We start from the raw sequence: 19,849 nt of genomic DNA, 5'->3' as shown, positions 1-19,849 counted from the left end.
TGGACAGGAAGAAGGCACCGGGTTGTGAAGGACTCTGAATGGCAGAGTATTTTGTGTTTGATTTTGGAGGAGATACAGAGCCACTGGGAGTTTATTGAATAGAGGTGGGGAGGAGTGACATGGTCAGCCCTGTACTTTACAAATATCACTTTGGTAGCTAAGTGGAGGATAAAAGGTGATTAGGGGGAACACTTGAGGTAGATTAATGATGAGACCATTTTTAGCAGAGCTATTGATACAGAGTTATCATGGAAACGGAGCCCAAATGGATAACTGGCTTTAGCTGCTTGATATAGAAATGCTCATAATAATAATATCATTCCACCTAACATTTATATAATGCTTTGAAGTTTGCAAAAAATGTTCCATGTTATCTTATTGGAACCACACGATGATTGTATGAGGGACATGCGATAGGTAGGATTATCCCTGTTTTGCTGATGAACAATCAGGCTCAGAAATATTAAGTGACTTGGCACATGGTCATACATCTAATAATAGTAAGCTTCAGAGGTCACCATTCTCTCCCCAGGGCCATGCTGCCTCAAAGGCAGCCTAGATTTAGTGTTTGAATCATGAGGAGTAAAGGAAATTCCTTCTTCAGATAGCAGCTATCAAGATCACCCTGTGTTCTTGTCTCTGTGTGTGTAGTCGTGTAGGACGATTCATTCCGAATGATCCCATGAATTTGTGTGTTAGTCAAAGCTTTGATTTCTTTCTGGATTATAGGTTCTGGAACATCTGAAGCTGACATTTTCCACCAGGCACTCCTTGAAGGCAACACAGCCACTGAGGTTTCCCTCACAGTGCTGGATACCATCTCCTTTTTCACACAATGCTTCAAGGTAAGATCTGGGAGTCAGAGTACTCTTGGTCATTGCAGATGAAAAATTTGAGACAGAAGCCAACTAGAATCATCAAATCTAAGACCAAAAAGGCTCTTAAGAGAAAATTTGGTCCAACCCATCAATTTGCATAGGTCAAAATTGAGGCCCAGAGAGGGTTGGTGGCAAAGCCAGAGGCAGTATGGTATTGGTAGCATTGACTACTGGGCTGGAAGCCAGGAAATGTGCCACCAACTAGTGATGTGACCTTGGTCAAGTCCTTTCCCTTCCCTTTGCTCCTAGAGGGCTAGTCTAGATGATCTCTCTAGTCCCTTCCAGCATTACTGTTCTGTGAGTTTATGATTCTAGTCTATTATTTTTAAATGCCATCTTTAAAATAGATTGTATAGTTTTTCTTAAAAGGACAGAATTAAATCGAAGGTTTTTATGGCATGATTTATTCCTTAGTCATTTTGCTTAAGCAGCTCCAAAGGGATGTGGAGTCAAGCCAGGTGCTTCTTTCTTTGAGATATAGTTGTTTTTGAGATATTTGTCTCAGCCCCTGTTGCCAAAACTCAATTGAACATTGAAACAATGATCTCATAGGATTGTTGCTCTGGGCTTTGGTTTTTTGGTTTTGGTTTTGGTTTTTTTTTTTTTTTTTGGATTTCTGATTTCATCAGCTTGGGAAATTCCCAGTGTAGAAACTCCCTCTGTGGTTGCAAATCATCATCAGTTCCTGTGTAACTCAGTCTTAGAAGGTTGCTTGTGAGCACTGAAATGGCAAGTGATTTGCCCATGGTCATACAGCCACTCTTGGCCTCTCCAGACTGGCTCTCTGCACCCGGCAAAGGATAGAAATCTAAAGGATTTTGTCTTTGCCTAAGTAATCCAGATCAAATGCTTTTCTCCCGCCCTTCACTTTGGCCATGCAAAACCTGATGTGCAAGTTTCAAGGAGTACAGTAAAGGCAGACTGGATGAGGGACATCAGAATAGATTTCATGTGTCATCCAGCTTTGCACTGTCCTTGTATTCCTCATTTGCTTTTGGTTGCTGTGACTTGGTTGCTGGACAAGGGAGGCCCAGCTGTGGAGCTTAGCCTTGGATCTGTCACAGCTCTGCAGTCCATTGGAGCATTGGTTTTTTCCTCTTGTTTTCTTGTTCCATTTCAGTCCTTCCTCTGTTTGGGGCAAGGAGGTGGAGTCCAAGGGGAGTTGACTAGGGTTTCTAAGATACTGAAACCTACAAATTGCCTTTGAATCGAAATATCTGCTCCCCTTCACTTTCCTCTGCCTTTTCTTCCCTCCTCTTCGTGCAGATGTCATTTCCACAACTGAGCAGTCTGTGCATGCCTGATGAGTCATCTCTTTCTGCTGACAAATATCTAATGTCACTAGTAGACAGACTGCCTCATGGCAATCCCTATTTGAAAGTAAAAACACATGCTAGGTAGATGCTTGACAAAAAATTTCTGTTTGTTCTGTGACCCCCCCCCCCCACTTTGTTCATTTTCCCACAGAGAAATCCAAAGTTTCTTTCCAGCTAGCACCTTTGTTGAGGCTACTGATAATTCTTTTACCGGCAGTATGCTTAAGTAAACATTAGGTCCTTGTTTGTTTTATGGCCCTGGAAAAGGAATTCAGATTCTTAGGTTTCTCCTTCTGATTGATAAAAAGGGGTAAGAAACCCTTCCAGATAACATCTGTGGAAGATTTTGAGACACCACAGAAGGATCTCATCAAAACATTATTTGGTTGTACCTTGGACTTTATAATTTTCTCTAACATAGCAGTTTGATGAGTAGGTATGTTAGTAGAGTTATTTCTCTATTGCTTATCAGAAGAACAGAAAGCTGTGTATTGTTGCAAAAATACAGTTGTTTTCTTGTTTCTTGCAGAATCAGCTCTTAAACAATGATGGCCACAACCCATTAATGAAAAAAGTCTTTGATATACATCTTGCCTTTTTGAAAAATGGACAATCAGAAGCGTCTCTTAAGCATGTATTTGCCTCCTTGAGGGCTTTTATTAGCAAGGTAAGTAAGGCAGAAGGCTTTATGGTTACCTAGTTGCCTTAAGGGGGAGTGGTTGGCAGGCGTTACCCCCAAAGGACTCTACTACTCATTTTGCTGGCTCCTAAGAACTTGGGTAAAGAAGCCATGGAGAGTATCCTTGTAAAAGTTAATAAAGACCAACAAAGCAAACAGCCTTAAGATAGAGGGTCTGTAATTCAAAATTGTGGCTGGTGGTTTTTCTCTTTCCCTTTCATATCCTACTTTTCCATGAGGTTCCCAGAGTCTTATCATTTTCAAACAGTTACTTGTGGCAGTTTTTCTTTTCTCTTGCTTTTAAAAAAATCACTGTATAACTGAAGCAGAAGAATGATAATCTCTTCATCATTCATCCACTAGACTATAAGTTCCATGAGGGCAGGGACTGGCTCTTAAACAGCACCTAGGACAGAACGTTGCACTCAGGAAATGTTTGTTGAATTCTTTCTGAAGCCCCCAAATTCTCAGGTCCCTTACCTCATGAAGAGCCTTGTGAATGCTATATTGAGAGTACTGTATTCGATTCTGGGCATCACAGTTTAAGAAGGACTTTGATAAATTGGAGAATATCTAGAGGAGAGCAGCCAGGATGATGAATGGCTCTGAGTATGTGCCAAATAAGCAGCGGTTGAAGGAAACAGGGATATTAGTTTGGAAGAGAGAAGACTTGGAGGATGTGCAAGCTGTCTTTCAAGGATGTGGAAGAGGACTTACACTTGTTCTGCTTGGCTCCCAAAGGCACCCCTAGGAGTAATTTAAACTTGATGCCAGGGGAAAGTTCCTAGTAGCTAGCACTGCCCGAAGTAGAGCAGGCTGCCTTGAGAGGTGGTAGGTCTTCAAGCAGAACCATTTGTCAGGCCTGTTAAAATGGGGATTCCTTTCAGTTATGGATTAGACCACATGGCCAATAAAGTCCTTTCCCATTCTTAAATTCTGTGACTAAGGCAAAGAATCATTGAGTCGATCAGATTGCAAAGATGTTTGTGGCTGAAGAAAGAGTTAAGATGAAGGGAAGACTCCCGAAGTAAAACCCATTCAGCCTTCTCTTGTTATCTGTGTAATTTCAACGAGATAAAGGCATTCGTTGAAGTGATCTGTATACATAGTCGGGGAGTGAAATTGCCGTTATTTCTTGAATGGCATCTGATTGAAATTGGAAGAGGTCCAAGAAAGAGATGCTAAATGGAAATCCTCCAACATTTCCATAGCTGTGTCTTTTCATCCCCAGTGACAGTGAAGCCACTATATCTGAATTCGCCTTAGGTAGTGCTCTTTCTGAGTAAGCGGAAATGTCCCTCAGGAAATTCATATGGAAGAAATTTGTGCTAGAGGTGACTTGATTTAAAAGGCACCTAAGTATAAGGAAAAGATGAAGGTCCTGGGTTAAAAACCTGAGCTACCATTTGTGTGACCTTAAGCCAATAACTTAACCTCTCTGAACTTAGTTTCCTTAGCTGAAAAATGAGGGAATGGAACTAGATGACCTCCAAGGATCCTTCCACCTTGAACTCTCTGTTCCTCTGATGTGCTCATTGTTGCACAGTTAGGGTGGGCCACATTCAGGATTCAACTCTCTGGGTTCTTCTCCTACCTGTCTGACTTGTCTTCCATCTCCTCTGCTGGATCTTCAAATTGCGCTCTGCCAACTATCATCCAAGGCTCTGTACTGGGCTCTCTTCTCCTTCTGTACTGTTTTTTTTTTAATTTTCAAAATTTTATTTACTTATTTTTAGTTTACAACATTCAGTTCCACAAGCTTTTGAGTTCCAAATTTTCTCCACCTCCCTCTCTACCCCCCAAAAGGGCATGCAGTCTGACATATGCCCTACATATGTGTGTGTGTTCCTTCTTCGTTGCCAAAGAAGACCATGCCATCAGAGAAATGATGACTTGACTTGCACTTGACTTTGTTTTGAGTGAGGGAAGGCTGTGCAGGTCACCAGCCTCACTTCTCCTCCAGAGCCATCTGAATCTAGTGATCAGGTATTCATCAGGATGACTGGAGATGACCCAGGATGAGGCAATTGGGGTTAAGTGACTTGCCCAAGGTCACACAGCTAGTGAGTGTCAAGTGTCTGAGGTGAGATTTGAACTCAGGTGCTCCTGACTCCTGCACTGGCACTCTATGCACCGCACCACCTAGCTGCCCTGCCCTACATATACATTCACATTAAACATATTTTCACATTAGCCTTGTTGCAAAGAGTTATAACCAATGGAATGAACCACAAGAAAGAAGAAACAAACCAATACAAAACAAGAGAGAGAGAGAGTAAATAGTGCGCTTGGCTCTGCATTCAGACTCCGTAGTTCTCTCTCTAGATGTAGCAGCATTTTCCATCATGAGCCTTTTGGAGTTGTCTTAGAAGCTTCCACTGCTGAGAAGAGCCAAGTCTGTCAAACCTCTGTACTGTTTTGCTTGGTGAATCTCATAGTGATTAATCACCATGGATTCAAATGATCATTTCCCTGCAGATGATTCTTAGATCCACTTCAGCCTTAACCTCCGGTCTCACATTTCCAACTGCCTACTCTACACCTAGAACTAAATGTCCCATAGACATCTTAAGTTCAACATGTCCAACACTATCTTTCCTCCCCAACTTTCTCCCCTTCTTAACATCCCTAGTACTGTCAAGGGTCACACCATCCTCCCATTCACCCAGGTTCTTTGCTCTCTTTCACTCCCCATATTTAATCTGTTGCCCTACTCACCTCTGACTCTGCCACCACCCTTTCAGTACTTCATGCCTGGACAATTCCAACAGCTTTCTTGTCAGTCTCCCTGCCTCAAATCTCTCTCCATTGCAGTACATCCTCCACTAAGCTGTCAAAGTGATCGTCATAGAGTCCAAGTATGACCATGTTACTCCCTTACTCAGTAATCCTCAGTTGCCTCCAGGATCAAATACAAAATGCTCTCTTTGGCATTCAAAGTCCTTCATCACATTGCCCCCTCCTACCCATTCAGTCTTCTTACACTTTACTCCCTAATACATACACTTTGACCCAGTGATACTGACCTCTTTGCCATTCCTTGCACAGAAAATGGCATCTCTCAAACCCAAACATTTTCACACTCCTTTTCTCTTCCTCTGAGCTTTCATAACTTCACATCTTGGTTCCTTCCCTCTAAGATTAGTTCAGAGTTACCTTTTGTATATCTTGCTTGTACATAATTATTTGCAAAATATCTGGGGGAGGGAGATTAGTGAACTCCAGGTTCAATGTAAATCAATATGTGGCTGCACGGAAAATTGAACATTATACTAGTCTGAAATGGGAGGGGGCATAATCTCTAAGACAAGGGAGATTAGGATTCCACTGTCTTCTGTTGTGGTCAGACCACAGCTGCAATATCGTATTCAACCTTGGGTGCCATATTTTGTTGTCGCTCATTCATGTCTAACTTGTCATGACTCCATGGACCATAGCACCCTGGGCCTTTCCATCCTCCACTATCTCCCCAAAATCTGTCCAAATTCATGCTCATCGTTTCCAGGATACTATCTATCTTATCCTCTGCCATTCCTTCCTTCTTTCACCTTCATTCTTTCCCAGCATCTGAGTGTTTTACAAAGAGTCCTGTCTTCTTATTATGAGGCCAAATACTTAAGCTTCAGCTTCAATGTTTGATAATCAGAGTTAATTCAAGTATTGATTGATTTGATCTCCTTGCTGTCCAAGGAACCCTCAGAAGTCTTCTCCAGCACCACAGTTTGAAAGCATAGATTCTGTGATACTCAACTTTCTCCATAATCTAACTCTCACAACCATACATTACTACTGAAAAAACCCATAGCTTTGACAATATGGACCTGTGTCAGGAGAGTGACGTCTCTGCTTTTTTAGTATATGGTCCAGATTTGCCATCACTTTCTTTCGAAGGTGCAAATGTCTTTTAAATTTATGACTGCAGTCACCATCTGCAGTGATCTTCAATAACATCTGACACTGTGTCCATTTCTTCTCCCTCTATTTTCCAGGAAGTGATGGGACCAGATGCCATGATTTTAGGGTTTTTTTTAATGTTAAACTTTAAGCCAGCTTTTTTTGCTCCTCTTTCACCCTCATCAAGAGACTTAATTCTTCTTCACTTTCTGCCACCCAAGTGGTATCTTCTGCATATCTGAGATGGTTGATATTTGTCCCAGCAATCTCAATTCTGGCTTTTGATTCATGTATCCTGGCATTTTGCTTATAAATTAAATAAGGTGACAATATACAGCCTCATCATACTCCTTTTCCAGTCTTGTTCCATGTTTGTTTCTAACTGTTGCTTCTAGGTTCCTCAGAAGACAAAGATGATCTGGTACTCCCATCTCTTTGAGGACTTGCCACATTTTGTTATGATCCACTCAGTTAAAGGCTTTAGTGTGATCAACGAAGCAGAAGTCGATGTTTTTTTCTGGAACTCCCTTGCATTCCCTATAATCCAGCGAATGTTGCTATTTTGGTCTCTAGCTCCTCTACCTCTTCAAAAACCTAGCCTGCTCTTCTGGTAATTCTCGGTTCACATATTGCTGAAGCCTTGCTTGTAGAACTTTAAGCATAACTTTGCTGGCATGTGAAATAAACACAACTGTGTGGTGATTTGAACATTCTTTGGCACTGCTATTCTTTAGGACTGAGATGCAAACTGACCTTTTCCAATCCAGTGATCACTTCTGAGTTTTCCAAATTTTCTGGCATATTGAATACAATATTTTAACAGTATCAGCTGTAATTCCATCACCTCCACTAGCTTTATTGCTACCAATACTTCCTCAGGCCCATTTAACTTCATTTTCCAGGATATCTGGTTCTATATCAGGAACCACACTATTGTGATTATCAGTGATATTAAGATCTTTCTCGTACAATTCTTCTGTGAATTCTTAACACTTCTTAATCTCCTCTACTTCTGTCTTGTTGTTCAGTCATTTTTCAGGCATGTCTGACTCTTCATGGCCCCACTTCTTGTCAAAGATACTGGAGCAGTTTGTCATTTCCTTCTCCAGCTCATTTTGCAGATGAGGCAAGCAGGGTTAAGTGACTTGCTGAGGGTCACACAGACAGTAAATGACTGAGGTCAGATTTGAACTCAGGAAGACAAGTCTTCCTGACTCTAGACTTGGCGCTCTGTCCACTGCACCTTCTACCTGCCCTTTTCTCTTTCATCATGCCCATTTTTGTGTGAAACATTCCCTTGATATTTGTGATTTCCCTGAAGAGATCTCTTGTCTTTACCATTCTCTTGCTTTCTTTTTTTTCTTTGCATCGCTCATTTAAGAAAACCTTCTTGGACTTACGATGAAAAATACCATCAATCGCCGGAAGAAAAACTGATGGTGACTGAATACAGATTGAAGCAGACTTTCTTTACTTTATTTTTCTTGAGGGTTTTTTAATCTATGTTTTCTTTTACAAAATGACTATTACAGAAATGTTTTACATGACTACACGTGTATAACCTTTTTTTCTCTTCATTTCCTAAACTGAGGATTTTATTTAGTTACATTCTGCCTACTTTTTTATCTTTTTATTTTTTATGATTATTAATTTATTTGCTTTCAGTTTTCTACAATCACTTCCATAAGTTTTAGATTTTCTCCTCATCCCTCCTTCTTCCCTCCCCGAAAAGGCATGCAATCTTTTATGGGTTCTACACATGCATTCTTGTTAAATACATTTTCATATTGGTCATGTTGCATAGAAGAATTAAAATGAATGGGAGAAACCATGAGAAAAACCAAAACAAAACATAACACAAGAGAAAATATTCTACTTCATTCTGTGATCCAATGCCATAGTTCTTTCTGTAGATGTGGAAGGCATTTTGCCTCAAGAGTCCATTGTGAATGTTTTAGGTCCTTGCATTGCTGTGAAGGGCTAAGTCTACCAGAAAAATTCCTCACACACTGTGGTTGTTGCTGTGTACAATGTTCTCCTGATTCTGCTCCTTTCACTCAGAAGCAGTTCATATAAGTCCCTCCAGGTCTCTCTGAAGTCTTCCTGTTCATCATTTCATTGCACCATAGTATTCCATTACATACATCCACAACTTGTTCAGCCATTCCCCAATTGAAAATCCCCTAGATTTTCAGTTCTTGGCCACCACAAAGAGGGCTGCTATAAATATTTTTGTACATGTGGGACCCTATTCCATTTTTATGATCTCTTTGGGATATGGTTCTAGAAGTGATATTGCTGGGTCAAAAGGTATGCACATTTTTGTAGCCCTTTGGGCATAGTTCCAAATTGTTCTCCAGAACGGTTAGATCAGCTCACAGCTCCACCAATGACTTAGTGTTCCAGCTCTCTCACATTTTCTTTAACATTTATCATCTTCCTGTTTTGTCATGTTAGCCTACCTGATAGGTGTGATGTGGTACCTCAGTGTTGTTTTGATTTGCATCTCTCTAATCAATAGTGATTTAGAGCATTTTTTCATGTGTCTATATATAACATTAATTTCTTCCTCTGGAAACTACCTGTTCATATCCTTTGACCATTTATCAATTGGGGAATGACTTGTATTCTTATAAATTTGACTCAGATCCCTATAGATTTTAGAAACGAAGCCTTTCTCACAGACACTAGTTGCAAAAGTTCTTTCCCAGTTTTTTGCTTCCCTCCTAATCTTAGTTGCATTGAGTTTGTGCAAAAACTTTTCAGTTTAATGTAATCAAAATTATACATTTTACACTTCATAATGATCTCTATCTCTTTTTTAGTCATAAATTTCCCCATTCTCCATAAATCTGACAAATACACTATTCCTTGCTCCCCTCATTTGTTTGCAGTATCAATATTTATACCTAGACCATGTATCCATTTGGACTTTATTCTTGTGTACAGTGTCAGGCATTGGTCTATGCCCAGGTTCTGCCATACTGTTATCCAGTTTTCCCAGCAGTTTTTGTCAAACAGTGAGTTCTTATCCCAGAAGCTGGGATCCTTGGGTTTATCCAACAATAGATTGCTATATTCATTGACTTCTGTGTCATGAGTACCTAACCTATTCCACCGGTCTAACCCTCTTTCTTAGCCAGTGCCAAGTGGTTTTTTTTTTGTTTTTTTGTTTGTTTGTTTGTTTTTGCCAAGTGGTTTTGATGATTGCTGCTTAATAATATAATTTGAGATCTGGTAGGGCTAGGCTACCTTCCCTAGCATTTCTTTTCATTAGTTCCTTTGATATTCTAGATGTTTTGTTCTTCCAGGTGAATTTTGATATTATTTTTATAGCTCTAGAAAATAATTATCTGGTAGTTTGATTGGTATGGCACTGAATAAGTAAATTAACTTAGCTAGAATTGTCATTTTTATTATACTATCTCAGCCTACCCACGAGCAACTGATGTTTTTCCACTTACTGGGGTCTGACTTTATTTGTGTGTGAAGTGTTTTGTAATTGTGTTCAGATAGTCCCTGGGTTAATTTTGGCAGGTAGACTCCCAGATATTTTATAGTGTATACTGTAGTTTTAAATGGGATTTCTCTTTCTTTTCCTGTTGGGATTTGTTAGTAATATGTAGAAATACACATGATTTATGTGGGTTTATTTTGTAACCTGCAACTTTGCCAAAGTTGTTCATTATTTCAAGTAGTTTTTTACTTGATTCTCTACGATTCTCTAAGTATATCATCATATCATCTATAAAGAGTGATGACTTAGTTTCTTCTTTGCCTATTCTCATTCCTTCAATTTCTTTTTCTTCTCTTATTGCTAAAACTAACATTTCTAGTACCATATTGAATAACATTGGTGATAATGGAATCCTCATTTCACCCCTGATCTTATTGGAAATGCATCTAGCTTATCCCCATTACATATAATGCTTGCTGATGGTTTTACATAGATACTGCTTATCATTTTATGAAAGCCTCCATTTATTCCTATGCTCTCCAGTGCTTTCAATAGGAATGGATGTTGTATTTTGTCAAAAGCTTTTTCTGCATTTTTGAGATAATTGTATGGTTTCTGTTTTGTTGTTGATATGATCAGTAATACTGATAGTTTTCCTAATATTGAACCGGCCCTGCATTCCTGGTATAAATCCTACCTGATCATAATGTATTATTCTCATGATAAGTTGCTGTATTCTTTTTGCTAATATCTCATTTAAAGTTTTTGCATCTATATTCATTAGAGAAATTGGTCTATAATTTTATTTGTTTTGGCTCTTCCTGCTTTAGGTATCAGAACTATGCCTAATTTGGTGGGACTCCTTCTTCAAATTTCCCAAATAGTCTATATAGTATTGGAATTAACTATTCTTTAAATGTTTGGTAGAATTCACTTGTGAATCCATCTAACCCTGGAGATTTTTTCCTAGGGAGTTCATTGCTGGCTTGTTCAATTTCTTTTTCTCAGATGGGGTTATTTAAGTATTCAACTTCCTCTTCTGTTAATCTGGGCAGTTTATAGTTTTTTAAAAAATATTCATCCATTTCATTTAGATTGTCAAATTTATGGGCATACAGTTGGGCAAAGTAATTTCCGATTATTATTTTAATTTCCTCTTCATTGGAGGTGAGTTCACCCTTTTCATTTTTGATTTGGGTAATTTGGTTTTCCTTTTTTATCAAATTGATGAAAGGTTTATCAATTTAATTGGTTTTTCATAAAATCAACTCTTATTTTCATTTATTAGTTCAATTGTTTTCTTAATTTCAATTTTATTAGTCTCTCCTTTGGTTTTCAGTATTTCTAATTTGGTATTTACTTGGGTATTTTCAATTTGTTCATTTTCTAGCTTTTTCAGATGCATACCCAATTCATTGATCTCCTCTTTCTCTACTTTATTCATGTAGGCATTTAAAGATATAAAACTTCCCCTAAGAACTGCTTTTGCAGCATCCCATAAGTTTTGGTAGCTTGTCTCATTATTGTCATTCTCTTGAATGAAGTTGTTGATTATTTCTGTGACTTGTTTAACTCATTCTTTAGGATTAGATTATTTAGTTTCCAATTCATTTTTTGTCTATCTTTCCACGGCCTTTTATTACATATATCTTTATTGCATTATGATCTGAGAGGGATGCATTGGCAATCTCTGCCTTTCTGCAATGGATTGTGAGATTTTTATGCCCTGGTACGTGGTCAGTTTTTGTATATGTGCCATGTACCTCTGAGAAAAAAAGGTATATTCCTATCTATCCCCATTCAGTTTTCTCCAGAGATCTATCATATCTACTTTATCCAGAATTCTGTTCACCTCCTTAACTTCTTGTTTATTTTGAGGTTAGATTTATCAAGTTCAGAGGGGAGGAGGTAGAGGTCCCCCATTAGTATAGTTTTGCTGTCTATTTTTTCCTGTAACTCCCTTAACTTCTTCCCTAAGAATCTGGATGCTATACCACCTGGAGCAGATATGTTTAGTAATCATATTAATTCATTGTCTGTGGTGTCTTTTAGCAGGATATAGTTTCCTTCCCTATCTCTTTTGATTAGATCTATTTCTGCTTTTGCTTCTTTCTGAGATTAGGATTGCTACCCCTGATTTTTTTTACATCAGCTGAAGCATAATATATTCTGCTCCAACCTTTTACCTTTGCCCTGTGTGTATGCCCCTGTTTCAAATGTGTTTCTTGTCAACAACATATTGTTGGATTATGGCTTTTTTTTTCCAGGTCAGTTGTTTTTCCAATGAGATATTTCACATTGTCTTCCATTTTTTCGTTCTTTTGGTTTTGTTTTGTAATTTCTTGGTTTCTCATAAAGTCATTAGCTTCCATCTATTCCATTCTAATTTGAAAGAACTATTTTCTTCAGTGAGCTTTTGAAAGCATTCTTCTCCTCATTGGCTTTTGGAACCTCTTTTGCCAATTGAGTTAGCCTATTTTTAAAAGTGTTATTTTCTTCAGCATTTTTTTGGGTCTCCTTTAGCAAGGTGTTGACTCGTTTTTCATGCTTTTCTTGCATCTCATTTCTCTTCCCAATTTTTCCTCCACCTCTCTTACTTGATTTTCAAAATCCTTTTTGAGCTCTTCCATATTTGGGATGTTTGGGATACAGGAGCCTTGACTTTTATGTTTTTTCCTGATGGTAAGCATTGTTCTTCCTCATCCAAAAGGATAGGAGAAGAATCTGTTCACCAGGAAAGTAACCTTCTATAGCCTTATTTTTTTCCCTTTTTTGGGCATTTTCCCAACCAGTTACTTGACTTTTGGGTCCTTTGTCAAGAGTAAGGTATACTCTGGGGATCTGAAAGATGTCAGTTCCTCCAAGGTTGCACAATCAAGCATGTACATTGGTCTGGAAGATTTTTGTGCCCAGAATCTTAGCAGTTTCCTCTCCACAGCCACCTGGCCTCCAGTTCCCCCAAGCCAGTGCTGGGGGCTGAGATTCAGATAAGCTGCATGGGCAGGGCGCCCATTCAGTGTAAGATAAAGATCAGCTCCCTCAGGCCTTCTACACAGGGCTGAGGTAATAATCAGCTCCTCAGTGCCCCCAGGGTTTTTATGTTCCAACAATGGATGTGGGCTTCTGTAGGGGCTGCTGTGGGAACTGCTGCCACCTGCCAGTGTGACCTCTGCGGCCGCTGTCTGAGGCTGGAGCTACGGGAAGGCCCTTCTCCCTTCCTGGCCAGCTCAAAAAACCCTGTCGCTGACCTTGGTGCCTGTGGGTTGAGGGATCTGCGAACCGCTGATACTGGGACTGGAGATTCTGCCCCCAAGGGCTGTTCACTAGCCATGCCAAGGCTGGGCTGGGCTCCACTCCATATCTGGTGCAACCGACATTTCCCATGGGCCTTTCAGGTCACCCTGGGCTGGAAATCTCCTCCACTCTGTTGTTCTCCACTTCTGCTGCTCCAAAATTTGTTGAGGGTCCCTCTCTACGGGTATTTTATAGGCTGTGTGGGGAAAGCCAGCATATGTGTGTCTTTCTACTCTGCCATCTTGACTCCGCCCCCCTGGATTATGGTTTTTAATACATTCTGCTATCCACCTCCATTTTATGGGAGAGTTCATCCCATTCACATTCATAGTTAGGATTACTGTGTCTTTCCTTCTATCCTATTTCCCCCATTTATGCTTTTAGTTCTCCCTTCCCTTCCACAATAGAGTTTTCACTTTTGATCACCACCTCCCTCAGTCTTCCCTCCCTTCTATCTGCCCCGTTCCTTTTATTCCCCTTTTCCCCTACTACTTCTTCCCTCCCGTCTGGCCTCCCCTCCCTTTTCTTTCCTCTTTATCCTCCTACTGCCTGTAGAGCTAGTTAGATTTCTATACTTAACTGAGTGTGTTGTTCCCTCCTTGAACCAAATCAGAAGAGAGTAAATCTAAAACGATGCTCATATCCCTCCCCTCTTTCCCTCTACTGTAATGTTACTGTAATATATTCTCCTCTTCTGTCCTAGAGCACAGGCAGCCTCAGTGATTAGTGAATCCCTGTCTACACTAGTGTCTTCTAAATTCCTCTGGCTATGCTGAAGCACACCATGGGGCCTGGTGTTGGTGCTTATGGGCTCCCCCCTCCCCCGGGGCTCACAATCTCCTCCTGGTTTGCTGAGCTGGGACTGTCTGGGACACTGGTCCCCTTCAGCCATAGCAAGAGGGTTCCCCCCCCCCCCCCCCCCCCCCCCCCCCGCTTTGTGATTTTCCTAGCCTCACAGGCTAAGAGACAGTTTACCCCTTCGGCTGATCCCACTATTGTAAGATTTTTCCTGGGGAAATGTTCTCTGGGTTTTTCAAAGTTAACAAGGGGAGGGGGAGAGCATTTACAGATCACTCTGCCACCTTGGCTCCCGGAAGTTCAAGTGTCCTACACATTTATAACCTATATTGAATTGCTTGTCTTCTCAATGACAGTGGATGGGGAAGGAGGGAGAGAATTTGGAACTCAAAGTTTTAAAAACGAATGTTAAAAATTGTTTTTACATGTAACTTCAGAAAAATAAGCTACTAAGTAAAAGAAAAAAGTAAAAAAAAAAAAAAACCTTATCTTCCTTTGCTCTTCTCTGGGATTCTGCATTAAGTTGAGTATATCTTTCCCTTTCTCCTTTCACTTTCACTTTCCTTCTTTCCTCAGCTATCTTTAAAGCCCCATCAGATACCCATTTTGCTTTCTTGCTCTTCTTTTTTCTTGGAATATTTCTTGTTGCTGCCTCCTGTACAATATTGTGAATCTCTGTCCATAGTTCTTCAGGCACTCTATCTACCAAATCTAATCCCTTAAATCTATTCATTGCCTTCTACTTCATATTCATAAGGGGATGTTATTTAGGTCATACCTTTACAATTTGGTTTTCCCTGCTTTCTTCAATTTAAGTCTGAATTTTACAATCAGAACCTTATGATCTGAGCCACAATTAGCTCCATGTCTTGTTTTAACTGATTATACAGAACTTCTTCACGTTTGGCTACAAAAAAAATCAATCTGATTTGGATATTGACCATCTGGTGATGTCCATGTGTACCCATGCCTTTTGTGTAGTTGAAAAAAAGAGTATTTGCTATGACCAGCAAGTTATCTTGACAAACTTCTATTAGTCTCTTCCCTGCTTCATTTTGTACTCCAAGGCTAAACTTCCCTGTTTAATGATCTTTTGATTGCCTACTTCAGCATTTCAGTCCCCTATGATGAATGTGCCATTTTGGGGGTATTCTTTCTATGTGTTGTAGAACTTCATGCAACTGAGCACCTTTTTGGGCTCTTTAGCACCAGACATTTATCAGAGCATAGACCTTTACTGCTGTGATATTAAACTGTTTGCTTTGGATTCAAACAGATGGCCTTATGTCATTGAGATTTTAGCCCAAGACTGCTTTTCTCACTCTTTTATTGACTATGAGGGCTCCTTCTTGCCCCCAGTAGAAAATGTAATAATCACCTGAATTGAAATTGCCTGTTCCTGTCCATATGAGATTGCTGACACCCAAGATGTTGATGTTTAATCTTTCCATCTCCTGCTTGACCACACGCAGCTTACCTTGGTTCCCAGATCTTACGTGGCAGGTTTTAGAGTAGCCTTTGAAGATCCTCAGCTCCATTTCCACTTGGCCAGAGCAGTCAGGACACTAAGCTAGCTTGCCTGGAAAGACAAGGTTTTTTTCTTTTTCAAATTAAGTCATTCTAGTCCTTTCCTCCGTGCCTCCTATGGCATGATCTCTGGTCCTCAGCATCTTGGTCACGCTCTCCTGCACATGTTTCAGCTTGTCCGTGTGCTTCCTGATGTAATGGGGGCTGGTGAGTGTACCCAGTGTGCCCCGCTGACACCATGCCCTGGGGGAGGACCCAGGAGCCGAGCATTGATTAGCTGCAGAGCTGGGCCTGGCGCTGACTGCCCAAAGCAAGTTGCTTTCTTGCTCACTGCTTTATATTCCCTTAATCACTGTTGAAAAAAGTAGATGACCGGATGTGTGCGTATGTAAACTTTGTGTATAGTACGTGCAAAAGCCCTCTGCCCACCATCTTGGGAACTGGCATGGCCTACTTTGTAGCACTGAATTGTCGAAATACTCCTTCTGGTGCTCCAGGACTCGTGGCAGAAGTCCAGCCTCCTCCAAATACACGATGACTGCTTTTATGTTATAATGACCTAGAGGAGGGCTTTTGGAGAAGTTTGGCTTAAATTCTGGAGGCCTATAGGTAATCTGGTTTTTTGTGAGGCAGTGAGGTGCCACAGTGGATAGAGTACTGGGCATGGATTCGGGAAGATTTCGGTGCAAATCTATCCTCAGAGGCTTATAAACTACGTGATCTTGGGCAAGTCACTTAACTTCCATTTGCCTCAGTTTCCTCATTTGTAAAATGGGGATAATAATAACACCCATCTTCCAGGACTCTTGTGAGGATTAAATGAGATAATATTTGTAAAGAACTTAGCACAGTGCCTAGCACACAGTAGGAGCTACATAAATGTTACTATTATTAATATATGCACACTATGTGGTTCAGGAAGATCTTATATTTATGAGTGTTTATATATGTATAAATCAGCAACTACTTATTAAATGTTTAACATGTGCCAGGGACTGTACTAGATGATGGGGATGCAAAGGAATGAAATAACTCCTACTTGCTTGGAATTTATATTCTAACAGGACAGAAAACCAAGACATATATAAGTTTATAGAGAATAAAGAGAATAAATACAAAATAGTTAAATCCAAGGTAGTTTGAGAGGGGAGGGCACAAGCAGTGTAGAGGATCAGGAAAGGCATCATGCAGAAGGTGCTACCTGAGAGGGAGGGAAATCCAGGCATGGGGGACAGCCAATACAAAGATCTGGGGATGGCAGCTGGAATGTTGAGTGTGAGGAAGACAGAAAAGGTCAGTTTAGCTGGATCACAGAGAACATGCAGGTGGGTCACAGAGTGCCCACTATAGTGAGCCTGGAAAGTTTGGGGTAAGGTTGTGAAGGGCTTCAGGCAAGTTCATATTTGATTCTAAAGGCAGTAATAGGAAAGGTGCTGTAGTTTATTGAGTAGGAAAGTGACATGCACAGAGCTCTGATTAATGAAAATCACTTTGGTAGCAATATGGAGGCCAGACTGAAGTAGGGAGAGACTTGAGGAAGGAAGACTGATTGCAGTGGGAAGCTGTTGCAATAATCTAGGTGAGAGGTGATGTAACCTGTACTAAGATGGTACTTGTGTGAGCAGAGGGGAGTCAGGGCAAGAGATGTCATGAAAGTAGAAATGGCCAGATTTGGTAGGGAGTGAGAGAGAAGGAGGAGTCAAAGTCACCCACCTGGGAAACAAGAATAATGGTGGTATCTTGAACAGAAACAGAGGAGTTTGGAAGAGGGGAAAAGATAATGAGTTCAGTTTTGGAAATGTCCACTTTAAGGTTTCTCAGACATCTGCTTTGAAATGTGCAGTTGCCAATTGGTGATGTGGGATTGGAATTCAGAGGAAAGACTGAGGCTGATTATGTAGACCTGGAAATTACGAGCAGAGAAATGATCACTGATCCCATGAACCAAGAGAGTGTTTAGAGAAAAGAGTAGGGGGCTCAGCACAGGACCTTGGGGACAAGACAGCCACCCTAATGAGACATGTTCCAGATGATGAACCAGCAAGAGACTTGGAAAGGAACAATTAGACAAGGAGGAGGATGTAGCTAATGTAAATGTGTGTGTATATGTATAAAGTTGGTTCACATTTTCCCAGTTTTATTGGAAGATGTGGTTGGGTTGGTGAATGCAAATTTATCCTAGTCAGGACTTGCCCAATACTTAGATCATAATGTGTAAAAACAATACAAACCATGAAAATCTAGAGGTTCATGCTGGAGTCCCTCCTGCTTCAGAAAGCCTTCCTGACTCTCATGTTCAAAGCCTTGAAGGTTCCATGACAGACAATTTCCAGTTAGCTTAGATTGATCTCTTTGTGTTATCACTCCCCAGCTAAACTGGGAGGTCCTGAGGCCAGCTTCTATTTTAGGTATTTGATTCATATTTCCATAGTGCAGGTGTAAGCAGATGGTATAAGTCTATCAGTCATTACTGCTGGATGTGTGGATTTGCCAACAACCTTTTCATCCTCCTTTCCCAGTTTCCTTCAGCCTTTTTCAAAGGCCGCGTCAACATGTGTGCAGCATTTTGCTATGAGGTTCTCAAGTGCTGTACCTCCAAGATCAGCTCCACGAGGAATGAGGCTTCTGCACTGTTATACCTGCTGATGCGAAGCAACTTTGAGTTCACCAAGCGGAGGACCTTCTTGAGAACACACTTACAGGTCAGTGCGAAAGAAATAGTACTGACTTTCAGGCTTTCCTTTCCTTCTCTTCCTTCCTTCGAATGGTCTACACCTCATGAACTTGTTAGGTTCCCCAGCTTAAACATGACTGGCTCTTCATTCCATGCTTATTGACCACAGCAGCACTGAGCTGCCCTGGCCTCAAGCCACTTGAATTCAACAACCCAATTCCAAGCCTGGAAAATTAGGATCCAGGCCTTCAGGGAGGAGTATGTGGGAGAATGGGTGAGGATAGTGGGGAGGTCATTCTTAGCAAGTGAGTGTAGTAGGATTGGGAGGAATCCTTATCCACCACTGTTTCTGTACTTCACGTTTCTTGACAAAATAGGTTCTCTAGCTCTCTTCTCTTGCTTGGGCCAGCCTTACACATAGGCCACATATCTCCTGTGTTTGTGATTCCCCAAACATCTGATCCACTGGCCTAGTTCCTCATCTGAAATACTACCTTGAAATAACACTTCTGGAATTCAGGTGTTGAATTTTCAGTGGGTCCCCTCTGAAATGATAAGGACTGAACCATTATTAACATAGAATCAGAGGATTTTAGAGGCACTGTAGAGGTCCTCATGGCAAACTTTCGCATTTTAGAGCGGAAAAAAGGAAGGTCCAGAACCGACTTGCCCAAAGCATGCTTTCCTGTAAATTAGTTGATGAGATAAACTAGCAAGATATGAAGGGAATGCAACACAAGCCAGAAACCCTAAGTTTCAAATGTTGTTTGCAGAGAAGAGGTCCCAGGAAGCAGATAGGGGAGGAAGGGAGGACCATGCTGAAAGGTGTTTGGGGGCTAGCCATGGCCCAGATAGTGGAAGCAAACTATAACTTGAGAGCTACTTACCCATTATTTCCCATGACTGCCTTGGGTCAGACTAAAAGACAACCAAGCAGAAGAAAGGCCTCAGTACCACAGTTTGTTTCGGGGACTTTGGGATTAGCAGTTCCAGCAGTGTAATGCAAATTCATGGGTTCACTTGTTTTTTCAAATAGTTTTTGATTGAAATAAATGAATCAGGAAAACTGGTAGCTATAATAGAACTCTGCAGACTCTTTAGAAGAAACCCAGTGTTTTATAGAAATTCTTTTGAATGATAGAGACTGCCTGGCATGGTGGAAGAGGGCCCTGCACTGGGGCTCAGGACACTTAATTACCATAATATTCTATCATGTGTTACGTTTATCCAAAAGGACAAATAATATTATGTTCATTAACTACTTCATAGCATTGGTAATAAGATAAGTGCACTCTAAACTGCATACTGATCTCTAAATGTAAAAGAAAGCTA

At 40.6% G+C, this 19,849-nt stretch overlaps 1 protein-coding gene across 2 annotated transcripts in view; it reads left to right on the top strand.

Annotated features, from left to right (window-relative positions):
* DOCK11 (dedicator of cytokinesis 11) overlaps positions 1-19,849 on the top strand; it is a 193,572-nt gene that overhangs the window by 143,594 nt on the left and 30,129 nt on the right. For both annotated transcript variants that reach the window (XM_072625882.1, XM_072625880.1), the window contains 3 exons: positions 730-845; positions 2,724-2,861; positions 18,363-18,545. In XM_072625882.1, coding sequence (XP_072481983.1) covers positions 730-845; positions 2,724-2,861; positions 18,363-18,545 — 437 coding nt within the window. The remainder of the gene's footprint in view (positions 1-729; positions 846-2,723; positions 2,862-18,362; positions 18,546-19,849) is intronic.

Source organism: Notamacropus eugenii, chromosome X (assembly GCF_028372415.1).
Source record: "Notamacropus eugenii isolate mMacEug1 chromosome X, mMacEug1.pri_v2, whole genome shotgun sequence".
Classification (NCBI taxonomy): domain Eukaryota; kingdom Metazoa; phylum Chordata; class Mammalia; order Diprotodontia; family Macropodidae; genus Notamacropus; species Notamacropus eugenii.
The sequence above is the reverse complement of the archived record's forward strand: the minus strand, read 5'-3'. Positions and strand labels throughout refer to the sequence as shown.